The sequence below is a fragment of the Mesoplodon densirostris genome, chromosome 4 (assembly GCF_025265405.1).
Source record: "Mesoplodon densirostris isolate mMesDen1 chromosome 4, mMesDen1 primary haplotype, whole genome shotgun sequence".
NCBI lineage: Eukaryota > Metazoa > Chordata > Mammalia > Artiodactyla > Ziphiidae > Mesoplodon > Mesoplodon densirostris.
Genome location: NC_082664.1, coordinates 94,262,184 through 94,280,106, shown reverse-complemented (window position 1 = coordinate 94,280,106; position 17,923 = coordinate 94,262,184). Strand labels below are relative to the sequence as shown.

Below are 17,923 nucleotides of genomic sequence, written 5' to 3'. Positions count from 1 at the left end.
ATAATTTTTCCTTACCAACTTCCATGTCAAATTCCATGTCAAGATCTTTGGACTAGATGATCTCAAGGGTTCCTTCCAGCCCTATAACTCCAGAATGGAGCTGTCTTTGTCTCATATGACCACTGTGTGTGCTTTTAAGTAAGCAAATAATCCAGTTTCTTTCTCAGCGCTACAAGGTGGGGTACTAACAAATGCTGTAAGGTTTCCTCTCAGTCTGCAGTAAAAGAAGAGGGTCACACATGCCTCCTAAGGAGAACTTCAGCCAAATTAGCAGCTTCTATACGGAGAGTTATCTGTTCCTCAGGCTCATTTCACAAACGTGTTGCTCTGCTCCTTCTGTTGTTAACAACTTTGATTCCCAACTTGACTAAAAGGTCTGCAGATGCAGAAACCATAAGTGGTAGCCAGCCTTAGTTTGGCCTCTAATTATGCCCACCACTTAATATTCACACCCTTGTGTGGTTCACTTCCACATTTCATGAGGGCCTTTCTTTTTGACCAGTGAAATAAGGCAGAAGTAATGGTGTGTCACACCTCAGTTTCCATCTTGGAGGTGTGCTCATTTTTTCCTTCTCTCCCTCTCCCCCTCTCTCTCACCACTCACTCTGGGGGAGGCCAGTTACTGTGTCATGAAGACACTGAGGAAGCCAGTCAAAAGACTTACGTGGTGCAAAGGAAGTCTCTGACTGACAGCCTGCCAGTTACCTTGTAAGAGCGCTTGGAAGCAGATCCTTCAGCTCCAGTCAAGTCCTGAGAAGCCTGCAACCCAGGTGACAGCTGACTGCACCCTCATGAGAGACCCTTAGCTAGAACCACTCAGCCTAGCTGCTCCCAGATTCCTGACCCTCTGACCCTATGAGATAATAAATATTATTTTCAGCTATTAAATTTGGGGTAATTTATTACGCAGCATTTATAGCTAATACACCTTCTCTCTCTCTCCCTCCCTCCCTCAGTTGCTTAATACTATTGGTAACATTTTACAGTTAAAATCTATTCAAGCAATCTGCTCTAACCACCCCCCTCCTTTTTTTTTTTTTCAACTGACATTGGCGGCTTTTTTTTTTAACATCTTTATTGGAGTATAATTGCTTTACAATGTTGTGTTAGTTTCTGCTTTATAATAAGTGGATCAGCTATACATATACATATATCCCCATATCTCCTCCCTCTTTTGTCTCCCTCTCACCCTCCCTATCTCACCCCTTTAGGTGGTCACTGAGATCCACAATAGTTAAGTACTTGCCCAAGGTCAATTAATTACTGGAAGAAAAAAGATTAAAACCCTAATATGATATTATTTCCACATCCCTATGCTGCTTCGGACTTTATAATCAATTCAGTGTACTCCTAGGTGTTAAATAACAAGTATTAATGTTTATACTAAAAGAGCACTATGAAAATTAAAATCTACATACTGTCTTTGCACTAACTTATTTTTATTCCCTTTCTCTTGCCTCTTTTAATTGGGAAAAGTCCTAAAAGGATTAGAAATAAATAGAGAACATAGTAATTGTAGACAAAAGAAAGAACCAATTTGCCAATATACTATTTCTTTTTCAACCTATCTTTCAGAAGTGCTTGTTAGAACAAACTCTCTGCGACTTCTTTCATTTGTTTTTGTGTTTGTTCCTTTTGGATTTAATGGCCTTTAGAGAGGGGAACTATGTGGCTGTACTCCTAAAACTGACTGATTTACTCTCTGAAATTAAACGGTATATATGTATGTATTCTGTAATTATGAAGACACTTACTAATGAACAGAAGTATAAATAGTTTTAACAAATGTCAGAAATGTGTTTAAAATACAACCAAATCAAATTTTGCAATGTCTTTAGCAATTGGTAAGCAAAATAAACTGAAGGTTTCCACGCCAACTCAAGAGGAAGACAAATGGAGATGTTTTGTACAAGAAAAGTTGGAGCAGAGTTTTTATTTAATAATAAGAAAATGCCAAGTACTCATTAGGGCATATTACAGAGAAGAAAATTGCAGCTGTTTATAGTTCTTCAGATGCAAATTATCCAACTGCATGATGCAAATTAATGTGTGATATTTTAGTCACACCGGTGACAGTATAGTGATACATGTGTTAATAACAAAAATTATGCTTTGAAGTTAAACCTACTTGAGTTCATATCCCAACTCTGGCAGTTACTAGCTATGGAACCTAGAGCAAGCTACCTACCTCTGTGTTGCCTCATCTGCAAAATGAGCATATAACTCTGCCAGGCACACAGTAACTACTCAGTAAGTTTACCTCTTATAGTAATTTTTATGATCCTAAAATAATATTATTGACCTGTGTTATCATTATGGGGGAAAAGTATAACTTTAAAATACCTCACTTCTTCCCCTTCAAAGTCTCTTAGTATCTTGTGTTGACTATAAGGAAACTGGAAGTTTTAAAGTAGTATTCTGAATATGAACTTCTTGATCTTTAATATATAACGATGTTAATCACACAGTGAATTTATCAGGCCTATTATTCAATATCTACTATTTGTAAGTTAAGTGAATACCCAAATATTTCCAGAAAACAATCAATTATTGCACACAGAGGTTTCTGATATGATCATTTCAATCATCAGCTTATTTTAAACACCAATCTTTCTTAATTAAAAGGAACAACACCTAAATAGGAGGCAAAACCAGCCTCTGTATTTTTTATTGAAATATAGTTGATTTACAATATTATATTAGCTTCAGGTGTACAACATAGTGATTCAAAATTTTTATAGATTATACTCCATTTAGAGTTATTATACAGTATTGTCTATATTCCCTGTGCTATACAATGTATCTTTGTAACTTATTTATTTTACACATAGTAGTTTGTACCTCTAAATCTCCTATCCATGTCTTGCCCCTCCTCCTTCTCTCTTCCTACTGGTAACCACTAGTTTGTTCTCTATATCTGTGAGTCTCTTCCTTTTTTGTTATATTCACATTTGTTTTATTTTTTGGATTCCACATATAATTGATAACCTACAGTATTTATCTTTCTCTGTCTGACTTATTTAACTAAGAATAATACCCTCCAGATCCATCCATATGTTGGAAATGGCAAAAATTTGTGCTTTTTCATGGCTGAGTAGTATTCCATCTTCATTCATTCATTCATTCATTCATTCATTCATGTGTTGACAGGCACTTAGATTGCTTTTTTATCTTGGCTATTGTAAATAATGCTGCTATGAACATTGGGGTTCAGTGTCTTTTTGAATTAATGTTTTTATTTTCTTTGGATATATACCCAGGAGTGGAATTGCTGGCTTATATGATAGTTCTATTTTTAGATTTTTTGAGGACCCTCCACAGTGGCGGCACCAATTTACACTCCTACCAATAGTGTACAGGGCTCCCTTTCTCTACATCCTCTCCAGCATTTGTTATTTATGGTCCTTTTGATGATAACAATTCTGAGAGCTGTGAGGTGATATCTCATTATGGTAGCCTATGTATAATTTTAAAACTAGAATTTGTATACCAGCAAACTTATGAAACTGGCCAATTCCTGAGGGGTTTTTTCTTTCCTCTTGTAAAGTGGGCTAATAGTGTGGTTGCAATCTTACAGCAAAGAGGTATTTTGAGGATTAATTAGAATGGAATGAAGTGTTCACCAATTTCAATACTGGCATGTGTACTTTTAAAGAATTAACATCATTTTAGTAATCTGCTTATATTAAGTCACTCAATAAACATGTTCCCAATTGTACATTGTGCAATTTTGTGTAGACTAAATTAGAAGATTTATGACAGTAACAAACAAAATTTATTTCTACACAGTGCAGTAATTTTAAAAGTAATATTAATATGAACACCCGATAAAATATTAAATAGTACCTTAAAACATGACAAGTTTTAGGTCCAAGTACAAACTTAACAACCATGATATAGATTTATTTATGTTCCTCTTCTTTGGGATGAATTTTTATTCAATATCTGATCAACTTCAAGCCAATTAAGAGAAAATTTGAAGACCAAATTAGAGCAGAATCTTCTCAGAGTTGAGAGCACCTCTCTATGTCTATTAAACATACAACATTATTTTATAATGTATTATTTGTACAGGAAGGGAGTTGAACACAATTTCTCAGAAACAGGGACACATCAGTAGATATATCTAAGTGGGAAAACACCTCACTTCATTGCCTACTTCCGGATTTAGAGGGAGTAAATCTGCACAGCTGCTTGACTACCGAGTGTCCTGGTTAAATAGCTGAAGCAGGTGATGCAACTCTAATAGTAATAAAAGTTGTCTTATCTTAAAGAATGTGGCAGATAACTTTCATAATTTTGTCTTTAAAGGCTAAGAAGAAGCTTCAAAACCATTGTTTCTCTCACTATTTAGAAACTGCTGTGGGGAAGAAAATCCTCCATAATCATAAGGTGCCATGATCATTACTGAACAGCTCACTTAAGCATATTACAAGGATGATCAAAGATTCGAATTACATTGAAAAGAGAAAAATATTCAGTTATCCAGAAAAACAATATTATTCCAATTAGCAGAACTTCAATTATGCCTTTAAAAAACTTTTTCTTTAAATGAAATAGACATTTTTAGTAAGCAGAACTATTAGACAAAGTCGGAAAATTGATAAAGGGCAAATGTACTCATATTTTTAATAGAAAAAAAAAAAGGTTTACCTTAGTGAGCTTAACATTGATAACTGGAAAGGTATTAACTCGCTTTCCGTTTCCCAACCTTGCAATACTTTCTTACTACCAAGCATGTAGAAAACATATTTCCCCTGAAAGTAATACATTCGTCTTCTCTCTTTCATCCTGCTCATCCTTCAGGTCATTTTCTCCCAGAAAAGACCTCCACGCCCACCTCCTCAAGTTGAGTTAGACAACACCTGAATGTGCTCTAAACTTTCCCCCTCTGACTTGTAGTTCGCCCTCCACCCCCAACTAACCTGTTAATTCTCTAAATACACGGACTATGGACTTTTAATTACGGTAGCCTTGATTTGGTATAAGGAAGGTATCAATGACTGTTTGTCGAATTAACAAAGAATGAAAAAAGAAATCACCAGTCTTGTTTTGTGTGACATCTTCATCATTCAAGCAAGCAAGGGAGGAAACTTTTCACTGCCTACAGTGAGCTCCCATGACAGCTGCTTCAATATGAACCCCACTAACCAGGACTGTGGTCAGAAATACAGTTAGAGACATCATAAATCACCAAAAGACTATCTGAGGATCAGGCTACTGGCACTAAAACAAATTGAGAGTACGTTCACCAACTTTTTACTTCTCCCCAGCTCTCTCTTCCTATACACATGTCCTCTCCTCTCTTCAACCTTGCCCAAGATCAGTTTTATAAGTGCTGCTAGAAAGTAGGCAGATCTCTACATAAATATTATCAGCCCACTGCTGTTTTCACTAGTATAGCTCATTTAATTTTTAGAGACTTTTCCCCTCTTTGTATCCTTTTTTTTTTTTTTTTTTTTTTTTTTTTGCGGTATGCGGGCCTCTCACTGTTGTGGCCTCCCCCGTTGTGGAGCACAGGCTACGGACGCGCAGGCTCCGGACGCGCAGGCTCAGCGGCCATGGCTCACGGGCCCAGCCGCTCTGCGGCATATGGGATCCTCCCAGACCGGGGCACGAACCCGTATCCCCTGCATCGGCAGGCGGACTCTCAACCACTTGCGCCACCAGGGAGGCCCTGTATCCTTTTAGTACAGATATTCCTTAAGCCAATATAAACTACGAATTTTTTTCTGCATATAGTTTTTCACATGTAGGGATTAGTTGACAGTCAGATGAAAATAAGAATGAGTGCTAAGGAAGGCTGCCGCTTTTCCAGGATGGGTCTTCACCATGCCCTGCCAATCACCCTTTCAGTGTCACCAGTGGTACCTGTGCCTGCTTAGATTATTGACCTCTACAATAAAACCTTGCCACTCCTCCCTTAAAATTACCTAGAAAAACATTAAGTCAAAGAGGTTCTGGAGACCAATATTTTCTTAATAATAGAGAATTTTAAAAAGTGAAGTGTACTTCTGTTTTATTTTAGCAAGATTTTTCATTCTTGTCCACATTAAATTTTCATGATAATTTACTAATCTATTTCTTACCTATAGTTAATTTTAAATGTATAAAAACTTAACAGAGAAATATGAGTGATTGTCAGTTTGTCTTCCCTTCTTCCACCCATTGCATTGAGCTATCTGCCATTGGGAGACAAAGGGAGAGTAAGACATGATACTTATCTTTCCAGAACTGACATTCTAGTGTCATTGCCAAATGCAAACAGAAGAAACCATAAGACAAGCAAATGTGTTGTATATGACTAGAAAAGCAGTTAGTTCTATTTAAAATCTCAAATAAGTGACTTTTTCAAAGCGTATGAAATTAATTTATTAAATTTGCAGTCCTCCCTTCTGTTTAGGTTAAATTTCAAACTTCTAAATAGTTTTTGGCCAGTAAATGAAACGTGTTCTTTCCTGATATAATTGAAATAACTTCAATTTTTACTCAAACTGCTTTTCTGAAAAGTAAAACAAAGTTTATTGATTTTAGGTATATAAGATAAGAATTCTTCAATCATGTTGGAATGCTAAAATATTTTTAGATTACTGCATGGGAAATGTTTTTGTCAGTTTCTAGATTGCTCAAATGATAGCTGTTGGGCATCATTTCAGATTAGGAGAAGGTTCTTTAAAGCTTCTCAGAAGTCAGAAGGAGCTTCAAACTAGGCTTAAATCTCACTGCAAATCTCTGGATTTCAGTACAGCATTTATACCCAAAATACTACCCTAATAGTCCAAAATTATATGCAGGCTCCTGACTTTGGCACACATTTTTGGTTCAAGGTCACTCTTAAAACATTGGTTCAAGTCCATTTTTATAGCCTTTTTATTTGGACCTAACAACAGAGTGGAAGCTTGGTTTTCGTTCTTCACTACACCAAAGATAGATTCCCTAGGCAATAGCTCCCTAGTTTCCATTTAGAAATTTAAATGTTTTACCCAAATCAGGGATGAGAGTAGGGAGGGTAGTGGAGGTGGAGGGTATACTCTGCTGTCAGATAATTTTGGGAAACCATATATAGTCTTCTCCTAGAGTTTTGCAATTCATACTAGTGTAGTATAGGCTTGGAGAATTTTCTGCTGTGAAAAAAACTTGTTCAGCTTTATTTAACCTAGTATTTTCCAATGAGCCACAGAAACTGTGCTGCAGGAAGCACCATTAATATCTCAAAGGACACTAGTGTTCTAAGAAACAAAGTTTGTAATTGCTGCTGTAAGAAAAATCTGAGGCAGGCTGAGGTGATTCTGAATTTGATCTCAAATCATTTTCTCAGCATTATCTACAATTACATGTGAAGTTCAAATAGGCAGATGAAATGGAAAATATTACAGTAGCTTTTAATGGAACTTGATAAATATGCTATTTAAGGATGTTGAAATATGCCTCATTTCTCCTTTCTCGTATTAATCAGAAAAAATAAACTCAGTTTCAGAATAGTCTGGATAAATAAGCAAAGATTATTATAGCTAAAAGCACAAATTTTCAAACCTCCTATATGAGTAATGTATGCAATAATCTATTATCATTTCAACCCCTCTGTACACTATTTTGTTTTTGTTTGTTTCCACCTCAGAAATCCTTCGTCTACTATATTATCAATCCATTGCATTCAATTTCCTTTATTCCGTAAGGGCATCAAAAAGTTAGTGGACTATTGTACATCAACTACTTCAGTTTTTTAAAAGTTTAGTAGAGCTGTATTTTATGAGAATCTTTTATATTTAAGTCCTCCCTAAACTTAAAATACAAAATTCATTAATTTTTATATAAAGTTCTTTTTTCCTTTCATCTCTCACCTTTTTCTCTCCTGTTCACAGACAAAAGATATTTTCTTCCTTTTTATTCTTAGGACACTAGCCAATGGCCCTATCAAGTACTTGTGGCCACACCAGTAGAAGTGATTACATTCTTCTGCAGGAAAGTTGACTGGAGCAACTGAAGAATCTCTAGAGACAATTCTCCCCAATATACATTAAACTTTTTTTCTCTGAGAAGGACGTTGTCTGCCTAAAAGGCAAGTTCTACCTGGACATGGATATTGGATAATTCTTCTCTCTCCTTCTGCACCCTAATCCCTTTGTCTTTATATATTATTACACAAACCCAACTAGCTGAATAACTTTAATGACGTTTTCTTTGCTAGTAAATTTGGTATGGCTTCTCTACCTAAGTCAGGTGCAGATATCATCTCAAATACAGATGCGAATCTTGGTCAAGAAACAGTCAAATGTTCAGTGATTCTTTAATGTGGTTTTCAGAACCATGTGAAAGGCAGACAATTTTATTTTCCAACCTATTTTGCTTGCAGAAAGATTGGATATGAACCAGGAGGACATTATGTTAAGTGAAATAGGCTAAATACAGAAAGGCAAATACTACATGATACAACTTACAGGAAGAATCTAAAATATTAGTTTTAAAGATGTTAAAATAAAATAAAAATTAGTTTTCTCTTATGGAAGCAGAGTAGAATAATGGTTGCTAGGGGCTGGAGGGTGGGGGAAACAAGGAGATATTAGTCAAAGGATACTAAGTTTCAGTTTTGCAAGGTGAATAAATCCAAGAGATATACTGTACAGTGTAGTGTCCATAGTTTACAATATTGTATACTTAAATATTTTCTAAGACGATAGACCTTATGTTAAGTACTTTTATCACAAATAATAATAATAGTAATAAATAAAAAAGGGCAGGAGGAAACTTTTGGAAGTGACAGGTACGTTTATGGCATAGAATATAGTGATGTATTCTTATCTCTGAATTCATCAAGTTTTATACATTAAATAAGTGCAGCTTTTTATATGTCAATCATACCTCAATAAATTTTTTAAAGAAAGATTGGATACGGTTTAGGAAAAGGAGGAATTCATATGGAAGCTCTTTTCATTTAATGTTAATTTTTCTCAGTATTCCTTAGATATACACAATTCCTGCCTCTTCTTCTATGTGCCATATGTGAAATTAAAACAGAAAAATATTGTATTCCAGTAGTGATGAAAAAGAAGTTACTCTGCTACCATAAATTCTTTGATACAGACGAAGAAAGCTGGAATCTTTAGAAAAGAAAGAAAGCTTTGCCTTAATCCCCAATTTACAAACTGCTAGGTTCGTAGTCTTTCACTAATCTGGATAGACCCTCTAGGCTTATGGTTTCTTCCCTGTTGGATTTTCTAGACTGGAGTTTGTCTCTTTAAATCACTGCTTTCATGAGGTGGTCATAGGAGGTGAAACTCTAACTTGGGGCATCTGGGTTCATAATCATAAGTGGCTCATTTAAGTGCCTTGTAAGCTGGCATTGATGCCTGTTCTCCAGGTTCCCTGCTGCAGCACCACTTGAAAGTGTCAGAAGAGAGTCAGACCTGCCTGTCATTTTGAAACTGTGGCACCAGTCCTATTTTTCCCCAGCAATGAATTCATTCATGGATGATGCCTTCTTAAATAGTAGCTGCAGAGCTGTTATCACGTGCATTTCCAAGCCAGTTCACCAAATGTTGGAGCCATTAAGATTTGTCAGAAAGGTTGAATGGACCCAGAAGAATTTCCTTGATGCATAATTCAGAGATTCATTCCTGATAAGCCCATTTCAAAATCCCCCAGGGTAGAGGTTAACTCAGGAGCCCTCTAAAGGTTCCAAAACATTCCCAGGACACCCAAGGGAATCCTGCTGAATTAGAAGCCTTGTCTCATTAAGTAGTGGTTTTCAGCCTTAGCTGCCCATTAGACTCACTGGAGAGCTTTAAACAAACACTGATGCCTGGGTCCTTCCTGCCTTCACAAGATTCTGATTAAACTGATCTGTGGTTTCCCCAGTAATCTAATGTGATCCCCTCAGGCTCAGCTTTGGAGCCAGCCATGTCAGAATTATCTGGGGAGCTTTTAAAATTCCTGATGCCCAGGCTGCACCCCAAATACATTTAATGAGAATCTTTGTGGGTGGAACCTGGTATCAGTATTTTTTAAAGTTTTGCAGCTGATTACAATATTTAGCCAAGGCTGAGAAATAGAAAAGTCTAGAAAAGGAACCCCTTCCATATATCTAAAAGCTGGCTTCTTGCATCCTCTTCAATTCACTTGCATCTCTGAAAGCTCTAAAACTATAGGCTGAAGAGTTGTAAAACAACTAAGTCACAAGGTTAAATACATGATCAGATGCTCTGGATTAATATAGAAATGAAAGTGATGGCCAGTTCAGATGACAATTTACAAAATAAATAAGAGATGCACCTGTGGCAATAAGTTGTTACTAGCACTTAGTAAGTGCCAGGCACTGGTGTTAGCCTAAAAAAAGAGGAAGACCATAAAATGAAAAATTATTCTTAACATTAAAGTTTTCAAAGACTAGCTAATATTTCCAAATCTAGCTATTTCCAAATTGCTAGTATTTCCAAATGTTCCATAATTTACAGCCTTGACAACTTAAAGAAGAGAGTAAGGTCACCAGTTCTACAGGATTCCATTTTGTCAGTAATTGTATGATTTTGGTTCAGTTCCATAGATATGTTCCTCTTTGTCTATTTTTTTTAGAGATGTGATTGTCATGGTTTTCTTATTTTTTATTTTGATGGCGTGAATTATTGTTCTTTTAGATAACTTGCTAAGAACTCTTTGGAGAATAAGCAAGTTTACTATCTTTGTATTTAGAGGTGATATGTGTATTTGTTAGCTACTAGGAGAGATTCTTGTTGAGCAGGAGCTTATCCAAGGAATTGTTGACAGTTGAGTCACTGAAGATTTTGTGGTCAAATCAGATCCAACAGCAGTGTGTTTATTTGCTTTTTGCCAATTGTTAGGCCATATCCAGTCACAGTCTAACAATCCAAAAGACAATATTGCCAAATCATTGGCCAGTTTTCAGAATGGCTAACCCTTTTCTTGCTATGGAACTTACAATGCTTAATAATAACAAGTGAGGCATACTTTTTCTTGAATCAATGGCTTATGGCAATTAAGGATTTCCTCTCAAAAGGAATTGGAACCAAAAAACTTTTTAGTAATTGGATGCCAAAAGCAAGAAAATCATCCTGAGGGACTGAGTTTTCAGAGTCCACATGTGTCTCTCAGGGCAGTTGTTGCTTGCCCAGTGCACTGCTGCTGTCTCTCACTCACCACCTCAACTTCCAGCTTAAATAGCAGTGTTATTTGTGTCAGGTGAGGAGTGATTGCCTCTGTCTGCTGATGCATTGCCTGGTCCAATTATCTAAATTCACCCTCTGGCCTTAGTCCCCAAGGGGAGAAACTCTGACAACAGCAGTGGAAGTATTGACCATCCATTGCCAGTCCTTTCATGATATTATTAATGTTCTCCTCTGCAGAGAATGTGGATATTTATTTCATTTTTGAAGGGGCATTTTATGCTTTTATTATTCTTTTTATTAGTTCAGGTTAAGTTCTAGTTTCATCACTTAGAAACCTACTAAAAGGCTAAATGTGGTGCCACCAGAGAACAAGTTGAGAGGAGAGGCTTTCTTGCCTCCGGAGTAAGAATAACGTGCGATCTCATGACCCGTTCTCCAGTGATAGCTTCTCTCCCCTCCAGAGTCAGAAATGCAGTTCAGCATCTCTTGGCCTCTTATAAATTCCTACTTTTACATAGTCAGGTCTTTCTTATATGGCTACTAATACAAGTCTTGTTTCTGTTGGGTTACTTGGTGCATTTTTTCTGACATTGACTCATTCTTATCTAGATTTAAAATTTTCACAAGACAACACTATACTTAAGACTGAAGTGAGACCCTTACAACCCAAGGTAGCTCAAGTAATTTTTTAATTCCCTAAAGATGTGAGACATGAGCCGTCATATCCACCTCCTTATCACTCCTGTTCTCTTCCTCCAGGCCCTCCATTCGCCTGCCCCAGATCAACACCTTCTGGAAGGAGAGTTATACACCCAGGTTTTTCACCTCACCTACCTACTCCAGTCCATTATCTTAGCAATATCTTATAAGCCACATTCCTATGAGTGAGCAGTGCTTCTGCTGGTGAAGTAAGCAGTCCTTCAAGATCCATTAACATCTTCAGGTCACTTTCCTTTCATTCAAAGCAAAGCCATGAGAATGGACTGGGGGCTTTTGTATGGTAACCCAGAAAAAACTGTTTCAGGTCACTGGCATCTAACTTTTCATGCAAATTTTTATCATCTAAGACATTTAAATCTATACCATCTTAAAAGGCCTCCAAAGAAGGATATTTAACAACCAGTGAACGAATTTAAGGCATCAGAACACTGAAAATGAAATTCAAAGTTTAATCTTAACCTTTACCACTTTCTGACCTCTGCTGAGTTTCAATGTAGTAGACAATCCAATTGCCTTTTACTTTCTCATCTTAATGAAAATAGGAAGGAAACATCTTTTGTTCATTTGTTCATCAATTCAATTAAGGATTGAGGAATGTAAACAATCTACAAGTTTTATAATTTCAATTTTTTTGTTTTCTTTGACTTTTAAAAATTCTGTTGAGCACTTTCTTTGTACCTGGATTTATTTGTACCTGGATACAGTAGCTTCAACTTCACATGTGACAATTTGCATGTTTTATGTATGAGGCATTCAATTTTAAAATTGAATAATAGGAAATGACTATCAGAATTCTGTTCTATGTTATTCTCCATATATTTTTCAATGGAGTGCCTTAGGATTTCCTATAAACAACAGTGATTAGCCCCTCGTTATGGAGAAGCCTGACAGGCTTCTTCTTCAATAGGATAGCACAACTTGACAACAATTTTGGAGCTACTGAAATGATCCCGATGTAAATTTCCCTTTCCAGGAGAATTTATCATATCAAGAAAGTATATAGACTAGGTATACAGTCTATGGAAAAGCTTATAGAAGTGAAGATTATTTACATATTTTATATCATGTCTTTTAGTACATTGGTATCGTGACATTCTAATTTATAATGATATAAAATGACTTTCTTTCCTTCCTTCCTTCCTTCCTTCCTTCCTTCTTTCCTTCCTCCCTTTTTCTTCCTTTCTTTTTTTACTGTAGAATTAGAGTTAGAATAGAAATTGTCTACCAAATTGGCTTTATGGTTACTCAAGGTCAATGCTAAATTGTGTTTCAAACTATAAAAAACGTCAGCATTTTGTGTATGTTTTAACATACCTGAGTTTCATGGTTTCAAGAAATTTTAATATAAAATAAAACATATATATCTGAATGCATTCCAATCATAGATATTCCAATTGATCCCAAATAATTATGAATATTATTCACTTTCACTGGATTTTACATCTAATTTTTCACTTTTTCATTACTTGGTAAAAGCATTCAAAAGGAATTAGCATATGGAAGAATTCTATAGTGTTTAGGTTCAGTAACCTTATTATTACAATTTGAAATTAGTTCTGACAGCTCAACTTATCATTGAGATAACATTCACTTTCATCTCATTCAATGTTTATGGTAATTATATGAGTACTTAGATTGTTCACATTTATGTTATATATTCTGAGGTTTAGAATAAAATAGACTGTAAGAACTAGAAGGTATATTGGAGATCATCTGTAGATAAAAAAAAATGAGAATTGGAAAAAGTAAGAAATTGTTCCAAAGTCATTCATAGGCAGGGATTGGACCTATCTGTCATAATTTCCACCTGGGCTCTGTTTTCTCCACCAAGTTCTGTTATCCATTATAAATCTCAATAACTTTTAAATAAATTTATTTATTGATGTGAGCCAAATTCTGTTGCTCACAGAGAAGTAGCTATCCACAAAACTTTCCTCCAATTAGTTATTTCCTTACCTAAACTTCAGTATAATCAGAACAATATTCTAGAACTAGCACATTAACATTATTAATAGAGGTAATAATAAAACCATACTGTTAGCAATCCATTTAAATGGCCTTAACATTCTATATCAATTATAGTTTAAAAAGTGGATTCTCTCATTTTCATATTGGAAATGTAATTCCCCATATTCCCATATTGGTTCATTAGTTTGGAAGCCTAAAAGCCATTTACTAAACAAGCAGCAAAAGTTTTAAATACTCACTATAATCCTAGCACTGTGCTAGGCAAATGTTTACACCATCACCCCATGCATTCTTTTTCAATTGACTTTAACGTACATAATATTATAAAATGATATGATAATAACATTGTTCAAGTACTAGTAATACAAACAAAATTTCCTTCCACTCAGGGATTTTAAATTCTTAATGTATATGTTAGGTATATATTGATATTTTACCACATAAAACTTAATACTTTTGAAATTGGTTATTAATCATAACTGCTAAATGATAAATCCAACCCTGACATATCAACATGAAAAGAATAACTGATTCTTGAGGAAAATGTAATTATTTACATTTAAATCATGGAATTAACATCTCTTCCAACTCACTTTTATTTCCTACTTCACATTCACATTTCTCTTAAGGTAACATGGAACTTTTATGGCACAGAATATTTAGATAAAGAAAATGTTAGAAGGAACCTATTTTTGTGCCTAGGTAAATAATTAAGCAATCAAATACAAGCTCTTTATGATATGAACAGATGAGGATACCACAGATTCCCTTCTGTTTTAAAACTATACACAATTGCACAAGTCACTGAATGCATATTTTCAGTATTTCACACCATGGAAATATATTTTCAAGGGAAATCAAATTATTTTTAAAAATTATCTGTTCCTCAAACTAATGGTAAGTCATTTTTGGTGAGCATTTATTTCCTGAGTACTCTATTAGAGTTCCTAATGAATTTTGCTAGAAGACAATAAATCACATTTCAGTATGAATACTAGCATTTACATTTTGCTTAACATATGTGCATTTTGAGCTTAGGACATGGAGAATATATTTTCAAATTGGCTTGAGTGATCAGCTCCAACTATAGTATTAGTAGCTTTGCCCTACTCCAGGAGATAGTTTTAGGAAAATAGTTTAACTATCCTGATTTAGAGCCAATAGAAAGTTATATTTAATTTTTTTTCAAAAAAAAAGGAAACTGAGAAAACATGTCACTTGAAAATTGATCCTTTCACAGATTGTTAAGGTTCATAAGCTGTGTTGTAAATAAAAAACATTACTTACTGTAATTATTCTTCATCTCTTGGGTCCCTTTGACTTTGCCTCGTTTATCAATCCTCAGATACCACTGTGTTCGACAGAAGAGTCTTCTCACTCTTATATCCCCTCCTTCCATGTAATCATAACTTCTTGTATGTCGCTCAGGGCTGGAACAGTTCACATTTGTAGCCATTTGCTCTGGAGTCATGTCATTGCAAGCTAAAGATATAGTGCCCACTAGACAGATAATGTGGAAGCATGATCTGTAGAGCAAACTTGGCAGGATCCATGTCAGTATCCATTTGCGCATTATAGTATAGTGCCCCGGGTGTTCATGAATAACATAATGAAAATTAAATCTTGAGTTGATTGTTGTTCCTAGGTCATTGACCTCGTCCTATCTGTGAACTGTAGATTGATTTAAGAAAGAGTAGTTGCACTCTCCAAGTTGTTAGCCTTATCCTTTTAGTTCCTGATAACAATATAGAATTCCTCCTTAAATAACTCTCTGTCAGTATATCCTTATAAAAACAGGTTGTAATAAGCTCAGTTGCTGCGTTGCTGTTTGCTACTTGACTTCTGTTTGAAATGAGAGATTAAGAATGGGGAGGGAGGAGAGAGAGGAAGATGAAAAGTTATATGTATAAATTTCAGTGTGTAAATACTATTATAACATACTGTGTAATTCATACTGTGAAGGTACATTTAAAACAGCTTTCACAGAGGATGTCAATGTCTTTACCACTCTGTATGTAGATTTACAAAAGTTATGCATTAGTAGAGACAAATCAGAATATGATTGTACCATTCATTCCAGTTCGTACTTGGTAAGAAACATCCTGCAATTAGAGCTGTTGATTTAAATTAAGTTCTAAAATTACTATTAACAAAATATAAATGCTTTTCCCTATGTTTCTTTATTATATTCTTTTACGTTTGTGGTTTGTCTGTTATTTTCTCCTGAACTGCCCACATTTCTCAAGTTAAATGTCAGGATTGCTCTGGAGAATTTCAACCTTATCTTTATGTAAGTTCTACAGCAGAATTACTATAGATAATCTCACAGCTCAAAAATCTGGTAACTTTACTTTTTCCCTCAGTACTAAAACCAGAAAAAGAGATAAACTACTCACAAATATTCAGCATTATTTTTAAAGACAAATAACAGTCACTTACTTGTTCTGTTGATAACAGCTGGATACACAAGAATTCCATGTCTGTTGTCTGCCCTGTGCAACTTGAGCCTCTCTACTGTAGCTACAAACTATTTCTCAACTGAGAAATTCTCCAGCAGAATCATAATTGTTTCCATAAATCAACAGGCAAGAGGATTTTCTCTGTGTATGTGAGTGCGTGTGAGCTTGTGTGTGTGTGTGTGGAGCCTTTTATTCAGGGCTTTTCGATAAATACCTTTGCTGACCTCATTGGAAGCAATTAAAACTTAACCAGTGAGCTGTTAGTTGAATACAACAGTGAGACTAAAGGAGGCTTGTATAGTATTCATTCAATGGTCATGAGAGGGAGCTATGAACATGGTTTATGCTCAGACCTACAACTGGGTACCTACTTTGTAGAAACAAATCTCTGACTCTGAAGCAGTTAGAAGGGGAAAGGGAATTTTTTAGATTGTCTTATAACATAGCAGTTGTATATAAGTTGAAAATATTTCTTGGAACATGTATATAAAAGGGATTTTTTTAATTTAAAATCTTTTACATAGCTTTATGATACATGCATTTCTACTGTTACTCCTTTGTGTTCAGAATGTTAGAATGAAACTACTAATGTGTATTAATTCACATCTTACTGTCTTCAAGAACTATATAACTGAGTTAAGGGTATATCTCTTCATACAGAGATATTTCAGCATTGCATATGAATATAATTTTATATCTTATGTTACTAGACTGAAAGTAAGAATAACAACATTCTTATTTGAGTTGGGCCACTAATTACCAGTATGACCTGGGCAAGTCACTTGACGTTTCTGAACCTCAGCTGCTACATTTGTAAAATTGGTCTAGATGATTCTGTTGTGCCTTGTAGTTTTAAAATTCTGTGACTTGTTACTTACACTAACTACTAAGATAAGGAAGAGGATACATACTTTTAAAATTATTATTCTTAAAAATTAAAAAATAATTTATATGGTTTTATATTGGTTATCAATGTTTGACTCTTGCCCTTAATAAGAACATTAATGCAATAAATAAATGTTAATTTACGGATGGAATTTTAAGAGGTATAGCTCATGTAAATAAGAGAACGCTACTTTGCTTTCCAACATGAGTTATTCTCCCCTTTATTTCCTGTTCTAACATGTATATAGTAGCGTTCTAGTGTTTTATTAGATATTTGTTGGAAAATAATTGCATTGTTCACCTAAAACAATATTTAGGAATACATATTAAAATTCTCTTTCCCATACTAACACCCCCAACACACACATACACACACACGCACACACACACACACACACACACACACACACGCACACCACAAACACTTGAAATGCACTACTTTACCACCAGGTGGTGCATGTAGACCAAATAGGAAAACAAAATTAAGTACGTTCAGTTGTATTATAATTTATGTGATTTCCCTTTGTTCTGAGACTGAACGAGGAAGAAATAGAAAATATGAACAGGGGCCTCCCTGGTGGCGCAAGTGGTTGAGAGTCCGCCTGCCGATGCAGGGAATACGGATTCGTGCCCCGGTCTGGGAGGATCCCATATGCCGCGGAGCGGCTGGGCCCGTGAGCCATGGCCGCTGAGCCTGCGCGTCCGGAGCCTGCGCGTCCGGAGCCTGTGCTCCACGACGGGGGAGGCCACAACAGTGAGAGGCCCGCAAAA

At 35.5% G+C, this 17,923-nt stretch overlaps 2 protein-coding genes across 6 annotated transcripts in view; one reads left to right on the top strand and one right to left on the bottom strand.

Annotated features, from left to right (window-relative positions):
- Positions 1-16,500, bottom strand: part of FGF7 (fibroblast growth factor 7) — a 63,124-nt gene extending 46,624 nt beyond the window's left edge. The window contains exons 1-2 of the mRNA XM_060096813.1: positions 16,248-16,500; positions 15,096-15,650 (exon numbers count right to left, since the gene is read on the bottom strand). Of these exons, the coding sequence (XP_059952796.1) occupies positions 15,096-15,381 (286 nt within the window). The 5' untranslated portion in view covers positions 15,382-15,650; positions 16,248-16,500. The remainder of the gene's footprint in view (positions 1-15,095; positions 15,651-16,247) is intronic.
- Positions 1-17,923, top strand: part of FAM227B (family with sequence similarity 227 member B) — a 248,255-nt gene that overhangs the window by 151,495 nt on the left and 78,837 nt on the right. The window lies entirely within an intron of this gene.